Below are 23,007 nucleotides of genomic sequence, written 5' to 3' on the forward strand. Positions count from 1 at the left end.
TTAGGGCAAGTAAATTTTGGAAAAAAGCTACCCTCTTATTAATTGTACAAATTTGTTAAATATTAACATTGAAAACCATAAATGCTACTGTACAATAAATATGTCTAGTATGCATTAACAGTTCTCAAAAAGAAATATGAAATGCCTGGCAGTTTCTATTCATCTGTTCAAGGAAAGCTTTAGTTTTCCTCCAGTCACATACCTCAACTCTTGTCCACATCACACTTTTTTCCTGTAGTACAAATACCAATTTGCTCTGAGTCTTCAATAACGTGGAGCTTGTCAGTAACGAGAACTCACACCAGTTATCGTAAACACATGCTACTACTTACACTGATGCCATGCAAATGACACTATATATTTATGTGGCATGCTCATCACTTTTGCAGGAACAGATTTCAGTCCAACTGACCACATTTATTGACATTTCCCTTCATAATTTATTCCAATCCCTTACTCCTTGTCCTATAAGTGAATATTTGTCCCTATTTGTCCTCTTAAATTCCAACATTATGATCTTTCCTACTTTTAAAAGCTCTGCTCAAGATTATTCGTCTTATCATGTCATTCTACTCCATATCTCTATTGACAGCTTGAAACATACCACATAGTCAAGCATCTTGTCTCCTTACTCCCGTGTCTTCCCAGCCCCAATGTTTGCAACATTTTCAAAACCCTGCTCCATTGTTGGAAATCACCCAGAACAAATTGTGCTGCTTCCCTTTGGATCTTTGCCAGTTCTCATATCAAGTAGATCTCGTGTGGGTCCCATACACTGGTACCATACTTGAACTGGGGTCTTACCAGATACGTATATACCCTCTCCTTTACATCCTTACTTCCTTTCTTAATCCATTTACCCTCCTGGGTTGGTTTTTCCCTCAGACTCAGCGAGGGATTCCACTTCTACTCCCTCAAGGGCAGTGTCCTGAAACATAAAAATTTGAGTCGGTTGGGGGAGGGATGAAACTGGGAAGTAGGGTTGGGCACTATGTCCCTGTTTCGGGACTCTGTGCCGGTGCACAGTTATGTTCCGCTGTTCCGGAACACGGAGTGTCAATTGCTCCGAAACATTCTCAAGCGAGACCGAGATATTGACTTGCTATCCCGTCAGAAGCGCCACTACGCACTGCCCTTCCCCTTCGGCTACTAGCTGACTGTCGATACCGGCGGTGTGCACTTTGTTCTAGCGCCTGACACTCAGGAGCCATCATCGGCTAAGTTAGCTTGCTGGCCTTTGGTCACAGGGGTCCCGGGTTCGATTCCCGGCAGGGTCGGGAATTTTAACCATCATTGGTTAATTTCTCTGGCACGGGGGCTGGGTGTACGTATTGTCTTCATCATCATTTCATCCTCATCACGACGCGCAGGTCGCCTACGGGAGTCAAATCAAAAGACCCGCACCTGGCGAGCCGAACCCGTCCTGAAATCTCCCGGCACTAAAAGCCATACGCCATTTCATTTTTATCGGCTAAGTTCGTGCATGATCGTCGTAGCAGGATATTTAGCCACCACACTCTCCCTGTGTTTGAGCTTTTCAGAACTTATGATTTTCACTTTCCTCGAGTTCAGAGTGTATTGTGAACAGAATTACAGGCTCAGTGATATAATTGAACGCTCACAATGCTATCGCGTGCTCAATTTGTAATTGGTTCTAATGCTACATGATACACATTCATTATTTCTAACACCTTAAAGAGAAACTAAGTCGCTAATATTATTATGAAACACATCTACATGACTTGTAAATATCACTTCTTCACCTGAATTTTTCGTCTTAAAATGACGATTCAAGTTTCCCTATAATTAAAGAATGTAGAACATTCTGACATACTGAGCCCACCAAGTTATTCGCAACTACTTGAGAATTAAATAATACACTAGCTTAAGTAATAATTTCACTGAAAATTCTGAAAGAAAGAAACTCAAGTTCACGTTTTAACAAACTTCACCTCATTACCGCAAGCCACAGATTACTTATTGAAAGCATCTTTTCACGCGGGATCTTCAAGAATGCGTACACTATAAGAAAGAAAAGAAAGCCTTGTGTATAATAAAAGGAAGTACGGCTACAACATACTGGGCACACGAAGTTATTCTTGGCTATTTTACAATTAAATAATACACTAGTTTAATTGGTTTCACTTCAAGATTCGCAAGTAATCAAAGGTAAGCGGGACCTGTGACGACACGATACGTTCGGTACCATGAGTCAAGTGACAGCGGATATAGCCGATGACGGCTCATGACGGCTCCTGAGTGTCAGGCGCCAGACGGAAGTGCAGTGTGCCCGTGCCGCCCGCGCCGCCAGTCCCGCCACGTGCTGCTTGTGTTGGAGTGTTCCGTGTTCTGTCATATCCTCTTTGTTCTGTGAGTTCCGTTGCAGCCTGCCACTGGCCTTCGGTAGTAAATCGGTACATGCGAATAACTTAATGTGTTCTGTTTTGTGTTTAACTGTTCTATAAGTGTGTTTTTATTGAAGTCTAGGAATATATACCGTACAAAAGACGGTAAAGTTTCCATGATGTCGCACAGAAGTCCTGTTTGGGACTTTTTTACTAGAATAAAACCCGACAGAGTGAAATGCAATGTTCCCGCTTTGGATGAACCGGGTTCGGGAGATGAACTTGAGAATGATCCGGACGATGAAGAACGTCGTATTAAAACCTTTTTATCGTCGACATCGTCCTGTAATTCGTCTGCTTTCCACAGATCTCTTTCATTTTTCTTTACTTCCTTCACGTAATTTGCCCAGTTGTCTTATGTTTTTATGGCATAAAAATGTTAGTTCAGCATTTGGAACAAAACCATGTTCATTACCCGCGTGGACTAAGGCAAATCACGGTCCTCGGCTTTTCGGTGGCCTAAGTCCCGAACTCACCCCTTCAATGGCGTCCTGCCGTGCACTTTTCACTGTCGTATCCTTTCATTCTTTTGTCACTGTCTGCCCAATATTTACCCACGATTCATCTGTGTAAATTATAACTTTATTTTGTGCCCTCAAACGTTTTATCTCCCTGAGATATCTGTGCCTCCAATTAATAATTTCATCGGTTTCAATGAAAGTTGCTTTATTACCCCGTCTTAAATAACGGAAGCCTATATCATGTAAGAAGCGATACAACGTAGTTTTGGAAAATCATGGCAAAGAATCTTCTCCATTTACCCGACTCAAAATCACGTTCAATGTCGGTGGTATGTTAGCAAATAAAAGAGAGTGAACCACCCGACGCACTTCACTTCGCAAAATTTCATCGTATTTAATTTTCCATGCATTTTTCTGCCGTCCTTCTGTTTTTTTGCTTTTTTTGTTGTTGTTGCGGGATAGACTATAAAAAATAATCCAGGACACTCATTAAAATATTGCGTTCTTTTCCCCTGAGTTTACCTACGGAACGTTTCTTTTTCATTTGGCGATCCATTGTACATCCTTCTGCACTTTTTCTTCGAACTAAGAACCCCCCCGCACGAGCACGAGCACGAACTGACAATTACACAGACTACACAAACACAACAAACACAATCCACTTGTCCTCAAGAACTATACATTTATCACTGATCTTGTCCGGTTTCATGGCTAAATGGTTAGCGTGCTGGCATTTGGTCCAGAGGGCCCCGGGTTCGATTCCCGGCCGGGTCGGGGATTTTAACCTTCATTGGTTAATTCCAATGGCTCGGGGGCTGGGTGTGTGTGCCGTCTTCAGCATTAGAATTCATCACAGGTAGGGCGCGATTCTTATAGACGCGCAGGTCGCCTATGCGGCGTCAACTCGAAAGACCTGCACTCGTCCTCTTCGGAGGCCACACGCCATTAAATATTATATATATATATATCACTGACCTTTATTTAATCAATCTTATAATATTGATTAAATGAATACCACTGCACACGACTGTCAGTATATTTAAAAGCTCAGCCAGCCGAGTCACTCGTGAAACGTAAACAAACGAGACGTTCTCCCTGTCATAAATTAAGAGATAACGAGCTAAGGACTTGAGGTATGAATGGTATGATTTAATAATAACTTCCATATCCGACGACCGTTTGCTTTGCTTTAACCACGCCATGATCCTTCTGCACTTTTTCTTCGAAATTAGATCCTCACGCACGAGCACGAACTCACGAACTACACAAACGAAATACACTTTCCCTCAAGAATTGTACATATGTCACTGATATGTATTTAATCACTATTATACATACTACTGACGAAATGGGCACTGCACTGCATGCTGCTGTCTGGAAATGTTTAAAGCGCATGTTTGGGAGATCACTACCGGTACTTCAGCCAGACAGACAGACAGCCAGCTAGCCAGCCGAGTCACGCGCGGAACAAAAATTCAAGGCAGATATTTCTCCTGTCACAAATTAAGAACTAAGCAAGATAAGAACTTCGGGATTGTTTTAAAAATAACTTCCATATCTGAAGACCATTTGCTTCGCTTTGACCCCCCATGCAAATTCAATAGGAAAGACGCTGGCCAGCGACTGACTTTTTCGTGCCTGCACATAAAATTCCTTGAACATGACTGAAAATAAACGCATATACTGCATTTTGTTATTATTTAAATTTAAAAATAAACTTATCTACATCGAGCTGAAATGTTTCTTTACCAGTAGTGAAAAAATTAGGAAAGTAATGAATATAAAATAGGAGTTATGACATGATAAGTTCTATGCAATGAAGATTTTGCATTTGGCGAAACTTTCCATTATATTACCATTTTCACACTAAAGTATTTTTTTACATTTTGTTTGTTAACGGCATCGAATGCGCCTTGAAATTCTATACATAACACGATATTTACCCATTTTATCCGATAACATTCTGATTTACGGATATTTGGCAAACCCGCTGCATTAGAGTAGAACAGCGCTATCCGCAAAACATGAGAGAAGGAAAGAGACGGAATTATCCCATTACTGCTATACTGCAATTTAAGGTTGGAACGCTCTATACTGCGCAGTTACAGCCCCGTGTCCCAAGTGCCCACTGCACACAGCCAAGGCCAACTAGCTTATATAGTGCGGCCTTCAACACAGCACGTTCGGTACAGGCACATTCCAGCTGATGCGGAGGATGTCATGTTGCCTCTCTCTCTCTCTACTATGCAGTTACAGTCCCGCGTCCCGTGTGGCGGCACTCTGTACCGAAACGCTCCGCCTCCAAGCTCCTAATGTTGCGGAACAACTGAATGTTCCGGTATGCCCAACCCTACTGGGAAGGAGGACTAATACCTCACCCAGGTGGCCTCACCTGCTATGCTGAACAGGGGCCTCATGGGGGGTTGGGAAGATTGGAAAGGATAGACAAGGAAGACGGAAGGAAGTGGCCGTGGCCTTAAGTTAGATACCATCCTGGCATTTGCCTGGAGGAGAAGTGGGAAACCATGGAAAACCACTTCAAGGATGGCTGAAGAGGGAATCGAATCCTCCTCTACTCAATTGACCTCCTGATGTTGAGTGGACTCCGTTCCAGTCCTTGTACTATTTTTCAAATTTCGTGAATGAGTTGGGAATCGAACCCAGGCTTCCGGGAGTGGCAGCTAATCACACTAAACACTACACCGAAGAGGCAGACTACATCCTTACTACAACTTCTAAATATTCTTACAACCAAGTAAAGAGATCTGTAACCTTTCTTAACAACCTTGTTAATATGATTACCTCAAAGAAGATCACTCCTTATATTAAACATTTAGGTACTTACAGTGTTCCCCATGAGGTGCTATCACCCCATCAGCATAGTAATTAAAACTGACATTATTTGCCAACAGAATGGGTGGAAAAATACCAATTTCCAGACTGATGTATGTCAGAAGCACTGTACAAACTTTGATGCAAATAATACCTGCACCCCAATTTTCTGCAAAAAAAAAAAGAAAATGAGGATTATTCACATATATGCAGTATTCTAAAATAAAACCAATATTAATTTTTGTTTTCTTTTGTTTATGCTAAATGAATAGGATTAGGTTTACTTTTAAGATGGCATCTGTATAGTACTTTCTACTATTTTGTAATCATGGTTGCAGTTTAAAACAACCAGCATAATCTTATTACTAGAGCCCGGATTTCCATGCAACATCAAATCTCAAAATATGTATGCATTCAGGCACTGTCATATAGCAAAACATGCACAATAAACTGGAAAATATGCACCGTCAAAATTCAGTTCAACATGGTTACATTTTCAGCTTCTTTTGAAACATTGCACAACAACTAAGTTCTCCAAATTGCTTTGATTGTCAGCACATTCTGAAACACAGAAAGCCGGGCTGAGTGGCTCAGATGGTTAAGGCGCTGGCCTTCTAACCCCAACTTGGCAGGTTCGATCCTGGCTCAGTCCGGTGGTATTTGAAGGTGCTCAAGTATGACAGCCCCGTGTCGGTAGATTTACTGGCACGTAAAAGAACTCCTGCGGGACTAAATTCCGGCACCTCGGCGTCTCCGAAGACCTTAAAAAGTAGTTAGTGGGACGTAAAACAAATAACATTATTATTATTATTATTATTATTATTATTATTATTATTATTATTATTATTATTATTATTATTATTATTATTATTATTATTTGAAGCACAGAAAATGATCTTTCTATGTCAGATGAAGTGACAGGTGCATGCTTAAATGAAAACATTTTGGACAAAGTGAGATCAAATTGTACGTCTTTTGCATTTTCACCACAAAATACATCTTTCTTCACTTGACCAATTCAAAATTATGATTTGAACAGATCACTTTGTACACCTTATCTCTAACTGCCAAAGCTAGTGCAATGTCTGCAGACACATTTCAATGTTTTCAATAACTGCTAACGATAACTCCTTGTGGGAATCAATATCTTTATCAACTGCTAACGATTCGACAAGTGGTAGATCTGTAGCTTCTAAATTCGGTATCACAGCAGGAAATTCAATTAAGTGATAAGTTGCATGTGGACAGATATTTTTATATCTAACTTTGTATATTTACAAACTTTTTAATATTTAACTCTTGTCTAGTCGTGCGAAAATTATTACATAACTAGTCGTACACGGAGGTAACCTCTGGGGTTAAATATGCCCGTCATTTTCGTCCTTTGAGATGTTGTTTTAGCATGTTCGTTTGCAGTATTCTTCGGTATAATTAAAAGAAACCCTTTTAAGTACTTGTAGGTTATTTTTACACAGTTTGTTTGATCTGAAAGCAGAATATTGTAGACCTTAACTATGTCGAATGATCTTATGATATTAAATTTGTGAGACTCGCCATTACCTACGATGATCACATCATATGAAATATGAAATAATATTTTTCTAAAATAAGTTTAGAAGAACAAAATAACAAGGTCATCGACCTCCAAAATAAAAAATGTGCACTAAAATATAAGGTAATGTACTCAATCGCACATGGAGAGAACGTCCAGGCGATGTCACTCGTCAAAACAATGATCCACACTCGCACACAGGATGCACGATCACGCCGAAATGGTGACAGGACGAGTCCATATGAACAAGGAGAAAGGTATAGGGATCGGGAGACACACAGTTCAACAGGGAAGTTCAGTCCTGTGCAAAATGTAATCGGCCCAGAGAAAATCTCCGTGAGTGACTAATTAATGGTTAAAACAACCAGCATAATCTTATTACTAGAGCCTGGATTTCCATGCACCATCACATCTCAAAATATGCATGCATTCATTTGTCATGCATTTGTCATTCATTGCATGCATTTGTCACCATGGGGCAAAGGCTTTGTAACATCGAAACTTAATGCAAAGAGGTGGTTGCAGCAGAAATCGGAAGGTTGGAGGACATGTATAGGAAAGCAGTTCATAGAATGAAGACCAGATGGGAGCAGGAAGCATTGAATGCTATTGCTGCTACCTATCTGTGCACACAGATGTAATACGAATGGTGACTCTAATGCGCCGTGTATTGGATCACTGTGTCAATTGATTAAAATGATCGAATATCCTATCACTATTATTATTTATGAGTTTCATTTTCCATATTGATTGGATGCACTATACAGACAAGAAATGTGTTCCGCCTGTCAATACTTATTTATTATAAATGGATTTACATTAGTACTGTGAAAGGCCGAAACCGGTACTAATGTAAATCCATTTATAATAAATAAGTATTGATAGGTGGAACACATTTCATGTCTGTATAGTACATCCTATCACTATACTGTATGTACTAACTTTAGTTGTCAGGTAGGATACCAGGAATACATTCTTTCTCCATCTCTCATTAATAGACATATAATGTGGAAAAATGGTCCCAAATTCTGCAAACTGACATTCATAAGACACTATCATGCAACTAACTTTATATATCGCCGAAGTCATAAGTGAAGTCATCCAACATATTCAAAATATGCATTATGCATGAATTTTCTCCTAAAAACGCCAAACCATGCTAACACGTATGGAAAAAGAACAGTTATTTGGAATCGTTAAGTTATAAAACGACTATTTGCAAAGTTTGAGAAGTGTAACCAGATTATTTAAAAACATGCATTTGCATGGAAATCCAGGCTCTACTTATTACATATAATGTAAATTAAATGTTTTCTTACCACATCAATATTTTGTACAGATGGTTCCCAGTTCACTACATGTAGCTGGTGGAGATAGCTCAGAATCTCATGACACTGATCATCAAGTGGACGATGAGCCTTTGGATGAAATGGACAGCCCTCCTACGGTGAGATATAATTGTATTATATTAGACCTTGAATTAAAATTATATTGGTGATGACAAATGGTTAATTCTGCCTTGTTTTCTAGCATATCAGACGCACATCACATAATCAAAATGTAAGTGCATTTCATGCATGATACATTTTGCATGTATGTTTTGATGGTCCTTTAGATCCGATTGTTCTTGTTTTTACTGAATTGAAACTTGCCAGTTTCAATGATAATTAAAGTTTCTCTCTAATATACCTCCTTTACTTATATTAACTTCATTCATTCACTTATGTGTGAAACTTGTCTGTTGTGTTCATGTCCAGTTGATGTGCGCTGATCTGGTGGGATGATACAGTTGAGATTGGTTTATATGTAACCCAGTTCTTCATTATTCTGTTTTATACATACATTTCTCTAGGTCCTGGTAAAATATAATTTAAAAACGTGTTAATTAAAATTCATTTGTACGTAATTCATTTATATGTAATTTGGTGTTAAATGTATTCATTTTTGTTAAGTGCAGTTTTTTAGTACACAATAAGTTTAAAATAATGTCACCAACGTATGCATTTCCACTGATTAGAACACAGGCTAGTTGGAAATGTGGTACATTAGAGTCGGCTTTGTTGGTGGTGGGAATTCAGCTGCAGATGTTGGGGGGATGTGGTGCGGTAGTGCAACAAAGGACATAGGAAGTGACCCTGCGACTTTTAACTAAAAGGGAAAGATTACAAGCCAGATACCTGTTCATGGAATACAGTTGAAATGCACATAACAGAGTTAGAATAATGCTGTAGATGTGTAAATTTCCTGATGTTACCAAAATACAGGTGACTTAGAAAAGCAATATCTTACAGTTGGCATTGTTGGTAGCGGGACTTCAGCTGGAGATATCAGAGGAGTTTTGTGTGGTGTGGTGATGAAGCAAAAGGTCATGGGAAGTGACAGTGTGGCATAAAGCTACAGTAGAAAGATTGCAAGACACATGTTTGGGACATAGGACTTGCTTCCATTTTAACTGGAAGCAGGTTATTTAAATGATCTAATGGTTATTTAAATGATTCTGACATTTGCCATATTGAGTAATAAAAACTGCAGTTCTATCAGTAGAAATTGTATGTTGCTGTTGGTCGGCCATGGAGAACAGAAAGAGGAAAAGTTACACATTGGATGAGAAAGTAAAATTTATACGAGAAGTGCACAATAATCCACATAAAACTAAAATTGAAATAGATAGAAATTTAGGAATTGCTTATACCACACTTTGCACAGTCATTAGTAAAAGAAAAGCTATTTTAGATGAATTTTTAAAATTGGGTGAAAAATCAACAAAACATAGCCATCAACAAAAGGGGAGATATACAGATTTGTAAAAGGTTCTCTTCACATGGTTTTGGAGAAAAAACAGTGCAACTCTCCTAGTTAGTGGCAACATATTGAAAACTAAGCCAATAGATCTAGCTAAAATGAACATCACCAAAGATTTTAAGGACTTATCTGGTTATCCTGCCCTGAATGAAACACCAGGAACATTTCTGTCTGTTGTGTGACATCATACGATGGATATGTTTCAAGGTCTCTAACATTTCTTATATTACGAGGACTAAAGTAGTTCTGTTGTGTTTCCATTTCTTATTAAATTATTCTGTTCAGGGCAAGAATATCTTTATTTCTATTTTATTTTTCTTACTATATGAGATGGATTTCCATTCAGCTGAATCATTACCCCTTCACATGTAGAACCAGTGACTATTTTGACTGATTGGAGCTGCATTGGCATTGTGTGTATGTGCCCTCATACTTAAAAAATGAAAAAAATACTTTTAAAAAAATGTTCTCTAAGTTGTTGTTGGTTATACAATGAGGTTGTTACAATACATTGGTATAATTAAATATGAGTATGTATTTCCGAGTACTTGCAGCAATCGCTTGGCAAATATCAACAAAAGTTCGATATGAAGGAGGCGAAAGACTCCCTGAAAATATGTACTGGTAACCGCACAGAGAACTTAGCAAGCAGAGCGCAGGGAAACGTGAAGTACGGGGTAATGACACTATTCAAGTGTCGTGTTTCAAGTAACCATAATCAGTGCAGATAACATCCCAAGCCGTGTGCCGATTACAATTATGGGCCTTTTCCCAAGAGGAATTTCTGCGGTAGGTACATACTAAGCAAAACGAAAGGGAACACAGAAATGAGAACTCCCAAAAGTACAGGTTTAGAAAAATGAACAGATATATTGAAACAACTTCAAAGAGATAACAAATGTTTTCACAACAGAGAGTAAAATGGACCATTTGATACACCATAGAAAAAGGGAATCATACAAGTTATTGATAGGTCTTATTTTGGTTCATACAGGCACTAAAAAAGGGTAACCACACAAATTACAATAAATCTTTGGTATACTCAGGTACGAGATAAAGGCTATAGGAATAAATTAATATTCTCATTACATTCAAGTTCCAACATGACAACGTTTACATGAAATGCCGTGTGAAAACAGCAAGAAATTTTGAAAAGGAACAAGTAAAAATTATACAAGTTAAAGGGAACTTTCCAGTACCTAAAAGGGTACGCAATAAAACGACATCATATCCCCCACAATCTAACACACACTTGTTTAAGACAGGAAGATACTAGAACATTCGAAATGTAAACAGCAGACACAGTGCGAAATTGGCAGACCACAATATTACCAAATTTCATTAGTAAATTATGAGAAATTACGATTGGGAGACGAAAAGGAGAGTGGAAAGAGGAGCAGGAAAAGAAAACCAAGAAACAAACAGCAGGGAAAGGGAAATTAAGTAATGATCAGGCTGTCAAGTCCCACTTCAAAATGAGGGAAAGTAAAGTTCATGCACAACACATTAGAAGTTGAAGGTGACCGTGATATCGCTAGTCCAGAACACTTCTTCCTTCACATTTCCACCACAAGTCCAAAGTCAATAGTTTGGCACAGCGTAATTTCGTAGAGTCCTGAAGGGACTAGAGTTCGAAATCCAAGCAATAGCAAAGCCCATGTAGAGAGAGAGAGGGCAAAATTGAATGGATGATAATAATAATAAAAGTCTGCTCACCCAGTACGTAGAGAAGAATGAAGTAGAGTTAAAAAATGCACACAGTCCAGCCGTGGACATTGCTCAAGCTCCCACTGCCGATTACAACATTTCAATCACACCTGACCGCTGGACAAGAAAAAGCGGCGAGTATATATACGGAAGCGAAGCGAGCTCGAGAAAATACTGGAACCGGGTGACGTCATGGTGATTGCGCGTGGAGGGACAACAGTCCAAGCAGTGGTGAGACAGACTTGTAAGCTGACAGTTCATGAAGCAACGCAATATAATGTTCACTGAATCGGAGCGGAGAAGTATGCATAAGGTAAGCAAAGTTGAGCTCGTAACAAGGTTTACAAATCTGCCTTTCTTGGCATCGTCAGAAAATTTGTTACCATTTCTGTTTTTAGAATGATGATTATACGTCAAGGAATCACTCTCTAAATTTTTTTCTCTTCTGAGTATTTATCACGTATACCATAATTTAAAATAAATTTGATTGCCGTCTACACTTAAACCAAATACAGTTGAATCACATTTATACATTATTCACTTCTACATTTTTCACAGTCAAACACTACATTTTTTCGGCACCAACCTTTCTCCATATTTTTCCCAATTATACAATTTTCGGTTATACTTTTTCTCATTAATATGTCACATTTGTCTGATCCCCATGAACGAAACATATTAATTTACTTATACGTTATACACCGGCACCGTAGTGTAGGGGTAGCATTCCTGCCTCTTACCCGGAGGCCCCGGGTTCGATTCCCAGCCAGGTCGGGGTTTTTACTGGATGTGAGGGCTGGTTCGAGGTCCACTCAGCCTACATGATTACAATTGAGGAGCTATCAGACGGTGAGGTGGCGGGCCCAGTCAAGAAAGCCAGGAATAACGACCGAAAGGATTCGTCATGCTGACCCCATGACACCTCGGAATCTGCAGGCCTTCGGGCTGAACAGCGGTTGCTTGGTAGGACATGGCCCTTCGGGGCTGTTGCGGCATGGGGTTTAGTTTTTATATGTTATACAGTACTAAGGATATGAGTCACAGAGAGAAAATTGACAACAATTAATTCCATTGAATTCAATAAGTGGACTTTTTTGAGATAACCTTTCTTGACATGATATGCAGATAAAAGCGTTGCCACCAATAGTGTGTTAAGCTATATGACAATGGATGCAGATGCTGTGTGTATTTATAGAAATCATTATCGCTGCACATGTCGACAATACGGTTAGACAAGGTCTCGTCAGTTCAATGAATATTGGAGTCATAAAGAAAAAACATGTATGGCTATCAAGAGGCAAAGAATAAACTCAGAAAAGCCTTAAGTCTTGGGGAAGAAAAAGTTGATGAGGTTGAAAATATCTCTAATGAAACAAAAGAAAAACATTGCTGAATGTCTAGGACTGTCATATTCAGCATTGACCACAATAATAAAAAATACAGAGGAAATGCAGCAAATTGCGTCAAGGCCTGATTATATCCATGAAACTGTAAAAAAAATTAGGGTGTACAGAGAGGATGTTTTTTTAATTTAGAAAAGTGTGTTATAGTCAGGTTCAATCAACAATGTGAAATAAACATCCCCATAGATGGAAAGATGCTACAAGAGAAGTCATTGGATTTCGCTAAACAACTTAACATACAGATGAGTTTAAAGTTCCCTCTGGCTGTTTGCAAAAAATCAAGAAGAAATATGACATAACTGACCACAGAATTTATGGAGAGGGCAGCAGCGTAGATGAGAGTGTAGTCCGTCATTGGAAAGAAAATGAAATTCCCAGAATTATAGAACATTACGATTCTGCTGTCATTTATTATTGTGACAAAACAGGGATATTCTTTAAACCTTCTGCCAGACAAAACTCTTGCGGTGAAGGTTGATCCTTATTGTTGGGGGCAAAAGGAGTAAAGAGCGCCTAACAGTATATCTTACAACAAATGCAGATGGAACCTATAAGCTCCCTCCGTTGGTCATCGGAAAATCAGCCAAACCTTGCTGTCCAAAAAGATGTAAAATCACTTCCTGTTCAGTATGAGGCCAATGACAAAGCCTGGATAACCAGCATAATTTTCACTCCTTACCTGGAAAAACTGAATGACAGATTGTGTTGTCAAGGAGGGACTATCTTGCTCCTGTTAGACAGCTGCCCTGCACATCCCAACTTGTTGACCTTCAGTAACATCGAACGTGCCGTCCTTCCAGCAAATAGCACCAGTCATTTGCAGCCATTGGATTTGGGGATAATAACTACCATGAAGGTTCAATATCAGAAGCTACTGATACAGCAAGTGTTTGCTGATATTGATACAGGAAAAGAAACCCCAAAAATCAATGTGTTACATGTAAGTGTTGTACTTTACTGTACAATGTGTGTAAAATTGCATTACTCTATTTTACACTGTACTGTAGTAGCAATTGCTTTTGTCCGATTTATACGATAATGTTATTCCTTATTTGCATTCGGTCATCCTGGAACAGTGTGAAGTCTGAATTAATCTGCAAGTGCTTTGTTAAAGCTGGAATGACAAAGACATCAGCAGAGAAAAAGGACAGTGAAGGAGCAGGAGTTCAGGATGATAAAGATGATGATCAAAGTACAGTATTACTTCTGTTTTATCACAGCCTGCAGAATGGAGTCATCTGGGACAAAATGTTGGATTTGAAAAATTTGTGTTTTGTGATGAAGGACACTTCATATGAGTTACACAAAGTGATAGCGAGATGGTATCAGAAATAGCTCCATAAGTTGTATCTGGTGATACTGACAATGGTTGTGATAAAGAAGTAGGCCTAAATAACAAACCGTTCCCCGTGTGCATGAGGCCATTACAAGACAGACTGTCATCTTTAATTTTAGTATTGTGATTTCGTCCTCATTTTTAATGTAACACATTGCACTTCTAGACAAAGAGGTTCTCAACCTCGCCATAACCAATTATTATTTTAATTTTGTTATGTTTCACATGTTTTCACACTCTTTTTCATTATGTTTTAACATATTCTTTTAACATTAATTATGTAATTTTTAACATTTTTCACTGAAGATGGCTCAAATGAACCGAAACATGTTTGATTAATATTATTCCCTCTAAAAGATGGAGACATGTATTGAATAGGAGGACAAATTAAGTTTCCTTTGTAAAGTGCATGAGGCAATTCAAGCTCTAGGAATTACATAACTTCTATCATCACAAAACCGAAGTGATGACAGCATTTCTGTGATTAGTGCATATAACCAACTAGTGTATGATTGTGTGAAAAAATTAAAAAAGCAAAGAAAAATAGATGATTTTTTTAAAACCTGTGTAATACACCAGTACTCTGCCTGTATGCAAGTACTGTAATTACAGTACTGTATTCTGAATGCTGTAGTGTGTGTGTTTGTTAGATGATTTTTTAAAACCTGTGTAATACACCAGTACTCTGCCTGTATGCAAGTACTGTAATTACAGTACTGTATTCTGAATACTGTAGTGTTTGTGTTTGTTTCATTTATTGCTTTCTTATACAGTAGTTTTAGTATTAATTTAAAAAAACCCACACATTTCAGTTCCATAAGAAAATTCACTTTTACATTTTCTTATTTATATATTATTTTCGGCATCTCACTTTGAAAATATATAACTGAGGTTCATCTGTGTATAATAATGAAATAATCATTGGCAGTTGAAAGAGAGATAGTTTAACAGTTGACTACAGGTTGGGTAAGACACAACTCAGGGCAATTGATTGCGGCCAGACTGTTGGTGTCAGGCGTATGGACCATTCTATCTCTGAATTATGCAGGCATTGAGCTTTCCAAGAGCTGCTGTGTCAAGAGTGTAGCACAAGTTCATGGATTCGGGTAAAACCACCACCGCCAGGGTTAGCTGTCGTAGTGTACGATGCATCAATTACAAGGGGTCACCGTTGGTTAGCTTATTTCGTAAAAGTGGATAGATGGGCCACATTGCAGCAGATCACTCATCAGTTCAATGCCGGACAACAACAACAACAACAACAACAACAACAACAGCAACAGCAACAGCAGCAGCAGCAACAACAACAACAACAACAACAACAACAACAACAACAGTGTGAGCAGTCATATCATCCAAAACCATCTCCTTACCATGGATTACAGAAGCAAGTGTCCCACAAGGTTATCTCACTCATAGTGAATTGACCCTCCCCCATTGACCACCACAGCAGGTGTGTCCTTTGAGCTCCTGAGGTGGAGGTGTGTTAACCGCTCAACAACCATCACAAGGCACAAGCAACACGGACAAAGGAACACCGCCATTGGATGCTCAAAGCATAGAAACAGGATCAACGGACAAAATTCATTTGAAGTTTGAAAAGTCTGATCATAACTCATATTGTTAACTTATGAGTGCATGATATGTCTTTATGTGCGTACACCATATCACTAGTGTTTTGTGAATTGGATATATCAGCAGGAAAGCAAGTACTGAACATCCATCTACAGATGATTCTTATTCTTATCATAATAAAGTCTATTGGTTGCTACATTCTTCTTCTCCTCTTCTGTGGCACTGTCTCTTATAGCCTTGGCCTCCTCAAGGTTCTTCTTCCACTCATCCTATTCCATCCTTTCTCTCCAAGAACTTTCAGATCTGCCTCTACATCAAATTAGTGTAGTTCAGTCTTCCCTTCTTTTTTTTCTTTCTTCCACATTCATAAGGTTCCTGGAAGACTTTTTTTTTCTATATACATGTCTTCGAGGCTATAAAGGCGTGCTCGGTTCGCCCGGAAGGACGTGGGTTCGAATCCCCGTCAGGAAGTCGTAAAATTTAAGAAACGAGATTTCCACTTCCGGAGGTACGCGTGGCCCTGAGGTTCACTCAGCCTACACCGAAAATGAGTACCAGGTTAATTCCTGGGGGCAAAGGCGGCCGGGCATAGAGCTAACCACTCTACCCCATCAAGTGCCGAGGTTACGAATAGTAGAAGCCTTTACCTTCCACCACTCCAGCGGCCTTCATGGCCTGTACAGAGATGACTTTGCTTTGCTTTATATATGTCTTCAGTTTCTTCCATTTTGACCTATGTATTTTTATGGAAGATACCATATCAGGTTCTTAAAATATTATTTTCAATTCATGGTTATACAGAAACTTTCAGGTATGATAGAGGACCACAAATGGATCAGTTTGAGATATTGAACCATAGTCCAGAAATGTTTGAGTCAAAACTTATTAATAATCCAAGTTGTTCAACGTCTGTCTGTTCTTAACAGACACTAGGGTGTTGAAATTTTATCCTGAAGTAGTTCTTTAACGTGCCAGAAGCCAACAATATGGGGTTGTGTGTGAGACACTTGTCGAGACTGAAGAGGATCTCTTGACAAGAATTCTCGCTGCCTGCGACACTGTTCAAATGACACCAGGGATATTCGAATGGGTATATGTGCGATGATGCCATGCCTGTATTGATGCAGAGGGACACCATTTCCAACATTTGTTGTAAATGGAGCAGCTTGTGAAACTTGTGCAGGTAAACGGACTTAAATGAGTAGAATTTTGCTTAACATTTGACTCGATCGTTTCTGGAATATGGTTCCTTATCTCAAATTGATCCAATTGCCATCCTCCATCATCCCTGCAAGTTTGTAACATCATCATGGATACACCCTATATAGTGGTCTCCAAATTATATTTTCATACTAAAGATCCAAAGATCTCCATATTTTCCTCTTAGATATGTGTAAGTTAGTGGCTGCAATAATGAGGGAAATGGTACCTTTTATTTTGCTGTACAGCCTTACCATTAGTGTAGATTTAATATAACATTATTTATCTGTCACTAATGATTCTTAATGATGACCATTTTGATGTTATTTACTGTATTTTTAAGAAGTTTAGTTCCAAAACCAAAATGATTGTACTTTATTCATTGTTCTGACTGCTAGTTTACCCTACATTCAATTATTAAAATAATAGGTTGTGATATTATAGTAAGAATAATGACGAGAGATGTGAGCAGAAGAGGGTAAATAAGAAATTAATACATTGGATAAAGCTGGAAGCTCATTCACTTTAAACTGTAGTTTCAAATTTAATCTGGCAATTTATGTATCAGTTTCAATTACCTTAAACTGAACAGAGAACTCTAGCTGGGTGTGTAGTGGATATTTATTTTATCTGATAGTTATTAAATATTCCACGAGGGTTGTTTTTGATACTGACTTCCTCAGCCAGAACTGTATGTTGAAAGGTTAGATCAAGGTTCCCAGTTGAACAGTTGGATAGAGACTAATGAACTCTCCTCTTTGGGGTAATACTGTATAGAAACAGGGTTTTAAGATACCAGATAAAGCTCTGTATCTGTTTGATTTGGATATTGAACACTAAAATGTGATAAAAATTTATATGTATTGATTTTTTCATGAGGTATAACAATTACCAAATTCTTTCTTATTGAGTGAAAGAGCAAATATTTTAACTTGTTGATGGTAGTAAATGAAATGTTCAATATTGCTAGTTATTGTTTGCAGGTGAGGAGACGAGTAACAAATACTGCTTCTTCATCAGATAAAACATCACGCCCCCAGTCAGAAGTCATACAACAACTGCTAATAGATAAGCTCAAGGTGAGTTAGACATTGCATATGGATTACAACCTCAGCACAAAATAACCATCAGACTCTCTTTAGATCAAGCTGAAAACTTTCCTTGAATGAATGAATGAATACTCAAGTTATATAGAGAAAGATAAAATAAAAAAAAAATAAAAAAAAATCTGCAGATCAACTGTTCGTTTCATTCAGACTACTTTTTATTTTGCTATATTGACTTAACATTAGAGTGCACTTACTAACTCAGCCACCAGTGTCCTTCATAATTTTACTCATTTTTAAGGTCATAACATTTTCCCACCATTTTTTAGTATTCACTTTACATACTGTTGCAGTTTTCTCACAGAGTTAAGTTCTGTTGTTGCTTTTTTAATTTACAATTTGCATTATGTCACACCGGCACAAATTGGTCTTACGGTGACGATGGGATAGGACAGGGCTACAAGTGTGAAGGAGCCAACTGTAGCCTTAATTGAGGTACAGCCCCAGCATTTGCTTGGTGTGAAAATGGGGAAACCATGGAAAACCATCTTCAGTGCTGCCGATAGTGGGGTTTGAAGCCCCTATCTCTCGAGTGCAAGCTGATAGCTATGTGACCCAAACCGTGCAGCCACTTGCTCAGTAAATTCTGTTGTGTATTTGAAATAATTTCTCCTTTTTTATATCTACTTCGTTTCTTCAGTTTTACGGCATCAGTAGAATCCCAGTTTTTCATGTCACCAGCAGAAATGCCATCTTCACTGACAGTGAAACCATAGAGAACAACATTTGATAAACATGAGTGGTGATTTCATGCCTGATGTCTGTTGAAGTATGCAGTTAGATAGTCAAGCATGTAGAAAGAATATTACAGTCTGAGTATTAAAAAATAGGTATGTAACTAATGCTGCTCTTGGTCCCCTTATATACAAGCACAACTAGGACCCTGAACAATCAAACAAAATAAAAAGTACTATCTGGGCGGACATGATAGCATACTCTACTAATACAAGGTGAGGTGTAATTGCAGGTCGCACAATACGATTTGAGTTAGGGAATGAACAGGGTACAAAGGTACACCAAAAAAAAAAAGAGTTTTTATGTAATCACAATAAATTTCTCCAAAGATAAATATCACTTGGTCGGTCAAGGTTTATGGACTTTCACTGGGAGCTTGAGATGCCTTTCTGAGGATTCGGCCCTTATCTTAGAGATGCAATTATAGCGACGGTGCTGAAAAAATCCTGCCAAATCTTAAATCATCATCTCGGTCCGAATATTTGAGTACGATTTGCTATAGCTGTTATATAAAATTTCTGTTAGTGAGTATATAGAGAGCTACCTTTATTGGAAGGCAGTTTTGTAAAATAAAGATAAAATGCACTCTATTAATGTACCGTACACTATTTGTTTTGTATTACTGTATTAGGCCTACTATTAAACATAATATTGTTGATGGAATAGTGCTTATTCTTGGATTACAGCTGAAAGAGTATCCATTTGAAGAAATGTGTTTCCAAATCAATTTTTGTTTTTTCGATGCTTCTTCATATCGGACATTTTGTAAATCTACTGAGATGTCCACTATTGAGAAGTTTCACATAATAGGATAAACACAGTGACAGATTGGTGTTGGCCGTGGAATTAGGGGTGCGCAGCTGTGAGCTTGCATCCGGGAGATAGTGGGTTCGAATTCCACTGTCGGCAGCCCTGAAAATGGTTTTCCGTGGTTTCCCATTTTCACACCAAGCAAATGCTGGGGCTGTGCCTTAATTACGGCCACGACCTCTTCTTTCCCACTCCTAGCCCTTTCCTATTACATCATCGCCATAGACCTATCTGTGTCGGTGTGACGTAAAGCAAAATTGTCAAAAATAAAATAACAGAGTGATGTGGGAAGAGGGAGAAATTCAAAAGGACAAGGACAATCTCCTTATCTTCATACACTGCATATTCAGATCGATTTGGTTCTCTCCTCATCAATCCCCATTCTTTTACATCCATTTCTTCTCAGTTCTTAATTAGCTCATTTCTGCTTCCCAGTTTCATGCAGGCTTCAACACTCATTGAGGGGCTGTCTTGACAGATTTGTTAGTCTCAATGTAGGAAGTGCAGGATCAGAAGAAAGCTGGAGAAACACGGAGAAAGAAGATTTTAAAAAATATAAAGATGAATACACAGAAAAAATACAAAAGGAGAATAAAACATGTAAATAATGGAAAGGAACAAACAAGCATAAATCAATCTCCTCATCAGTCCCAGTTCTTCATCAATTTCTTCTCAGCCCCCCAGCTTCCCAGCTTCATCAGGAGGGCGGGTTTCAACATACTAATTATCTTTATTTGTTCTCATTCCTTTTCCTGTAGTTATCCAGCTTTCTTCTTATCCTACACATTCAACATCAAGATTAAAGGTTTCTCAAGATGGTTTCTCAAAGGGTATTGAATCCGACCCTCCTGATGAAATTGGGAAGCAGAAACAAGCTTGTCAGGGGCTGAGAAGAACTAGGATTGATGAGGAGGGAGCCAAATCTATTTGAAGACGGCATTGTATGAAGATTGTCCTTGTCCTTTTCTTTTTTCTTTTTATTTCTCCCTCTTCCTATGCTGATCTGTCACTGTAAGTACAGGAAAAGAACAAACTAGTGTCTTGATCTGTCACTGTGTTTATCCTATTGTATGTTCCTATCTTTTAAAATATGGCTTTGTTAGGGCTTGTGTGTTCTCTTCCATTACTTAAATGTGCAAGTAAGTAGTACCTTTAATACCCCAAAAGGATAATCCCTCTTTTCAATAAAGAAACAGCAGATTTGATTTATGAATAACCTCACCTTTTTCTTTCGCTCACCTTGCTAATCAAGAATAATACCCACTCTGGTAATGAAAGGCTTTACTTTTATCAAGGCCACAGTTTGATAGTAACATTTATATCTTATTTATATTATTCAAATATTTTTAACCAACTCTCTCTTGAAATGTTTTGCAACACATAATGGATTTATTTAACAATTTCCATGTGATATTTACCACTCTTAAATTAAAGTACTCACTGATTAATATCCAGAATGTTGAACCACAGAAACCTCACTGCTAGAGATATATCTTCATAAAGGCCGGCACTGCTTTGTCCAGGAAATGGAAACAGGAAATGTTATCAGACGCACTGCTCATTTTAGAGGTTGAAGTAGTTGGGCATTTGTTCCAGCTATTCTGTTATTATTTCATTCTTCATGTAACAGTTTTGTTAACTTCAACAATAGTGAATTTTTGCAGTTTATTTTAGAGTAGCTCTAGATGGTAGAAATTATTTTGAATTTTTACTTTTTAGTGGTAAGATGTGTTCACTTTTTCTATGCATATATTGATATGTATTAATGTTTAAGAATATTGACTGTTACTCTAGAACAAATACTTTCCTTGGATATTCTAACTTGTTGCATTAAAATCTTGCTTTGACTATTTCTGAAGTACTTGCTAATACCTGCACAGAGACTATGTGATTGGTAGAACTTAAAATTGTGTATGGTGGTTGTTGTCTGGTGTGAGATCTTAACATAATAACTTGGGCTTTTCAGTCGGTTAGCACATGATAAATTTTAAAATGAATTGTATGGATGCTCAGTTAAAAAGTAAATAAATGTAAAGCACATGCTAGGCAGAGGTAAAACATAAAATTAATCACACCAGTTGTTTTATGATATGAAAACATAAAAGGATAGGAATGATTAAATAAATAACACAAGAAATGGTAAGCACTTCAAAGAAAGAAAAAATTGTATAAGATGTTTTGCTGTCATAGGGTAAAGGGATAATGAAGGGTGGAATTAAATATTTCTTTTGTCAAGCAATCGTCTTCAGATCCAGGGAAAATTAATTCTTGCATATAGTATGAAATAACTTACCAAATTATTATTTCAGTTGTGTACAGTAAGGAATGGAGTTACTATTATAGATTTCAAGCAGTCTTAACTGTCAAAACGGTTTCAAGCTAATGGACATTCATGATTAGACAATATAAATGGCAAACTCTAATAAATAAAGAAGTATCCTGTAATTTCATTGAATTCTGCTTGATTGGTGTACTCTGTTGGTGGTTGGAACCATATTTGACCCAACCCTACTGTATCTGGATGTTATAAATTTTGGAAAGGAACCAACAAGTGTATGAAGATGGGGATTGTCCTTGTCCTGTGTTTACATGTTTGACCTTGTCTTCTCTTTCTATAGCTACCTATTCCTACACTGACCTATCATTATGTTCATCCTATTGTGTGTTCCTTTTCATGGTTCTATTTTTATACGACTTGTATCTGGATATTCAGTTACAATAATGATAGTTATAATTATTTTAATCTGTAATTTATTATTTTCTATTTAAGGATAACCTTGTTGGAACTAGCTTCTAAATCAAACTTAGTTTTCAGACAATAATTTTCATTCATGTCAAGCGAGTGGCTGCATTGTTTTAATCAGGGGAAATGATATATTTTTCTCCCCAAATATATGTTCCATTAAGAATAAAATCTATGTATATATTTTTTTGCATTGAAATATTTTGTGTGTTTTGTGGATCTTTTACTAAAAACCCAAATAGCCATTGAGCACAGATTTCTTCAAGTTAATGGGGCTAGCGTAGTGGACTGCTGCTGTTAAAGTGTATTTACAACTATGAAGTAGGATTTGTGATATGTT

At 37.9% G+C, this 23,007-nt stretch overlaps 1 protein-coding gene across 4 annotated transcripts in view; it reads left to right on the forward strand.

Moving 5' to 3' along the window:
* Positions 1-23,007, forward strand: part of RhoGEF3 (Rho guanine nucleotide exchange factor 3) — a 536,802-nt gene that overhangs the window by 458,179 nt on the left and 55,616 nt on the right. For all 4 annotated transcript variants that reach the window (XM_067152080.2, XM_067152079.2, XM_067152077.2 and 1 more), the window contains exons 7-8: positions 8,590-8,697; positions 18,257-18,352. In XM_067152080.2, coding sequence (XP_067008181.1) covers positions 8,590-8,697; positions 18,257-18,352 — 204 coding nt within the window. The remainder of the gene's footprint in view (positions 1-8,589; positions 8,698-18,256; positions 18,353-23,007) is intronic.

This window comes from Anabrus simplex, chromosome 1 (assembly GCF_040414725.1).
Source record: "Anabrus simplex isolate iqAnaSimp1 chromosome 1, ASM4041472v1, whole genome shotgun sequence".
Taxonomy (NCBI): domain Eukaryota; kingdom Metazoa; phylum Arthropoda; class Insecta; order Orthoptera; family Tettigoniidae; genus Anabrus; species Anabrus simplex.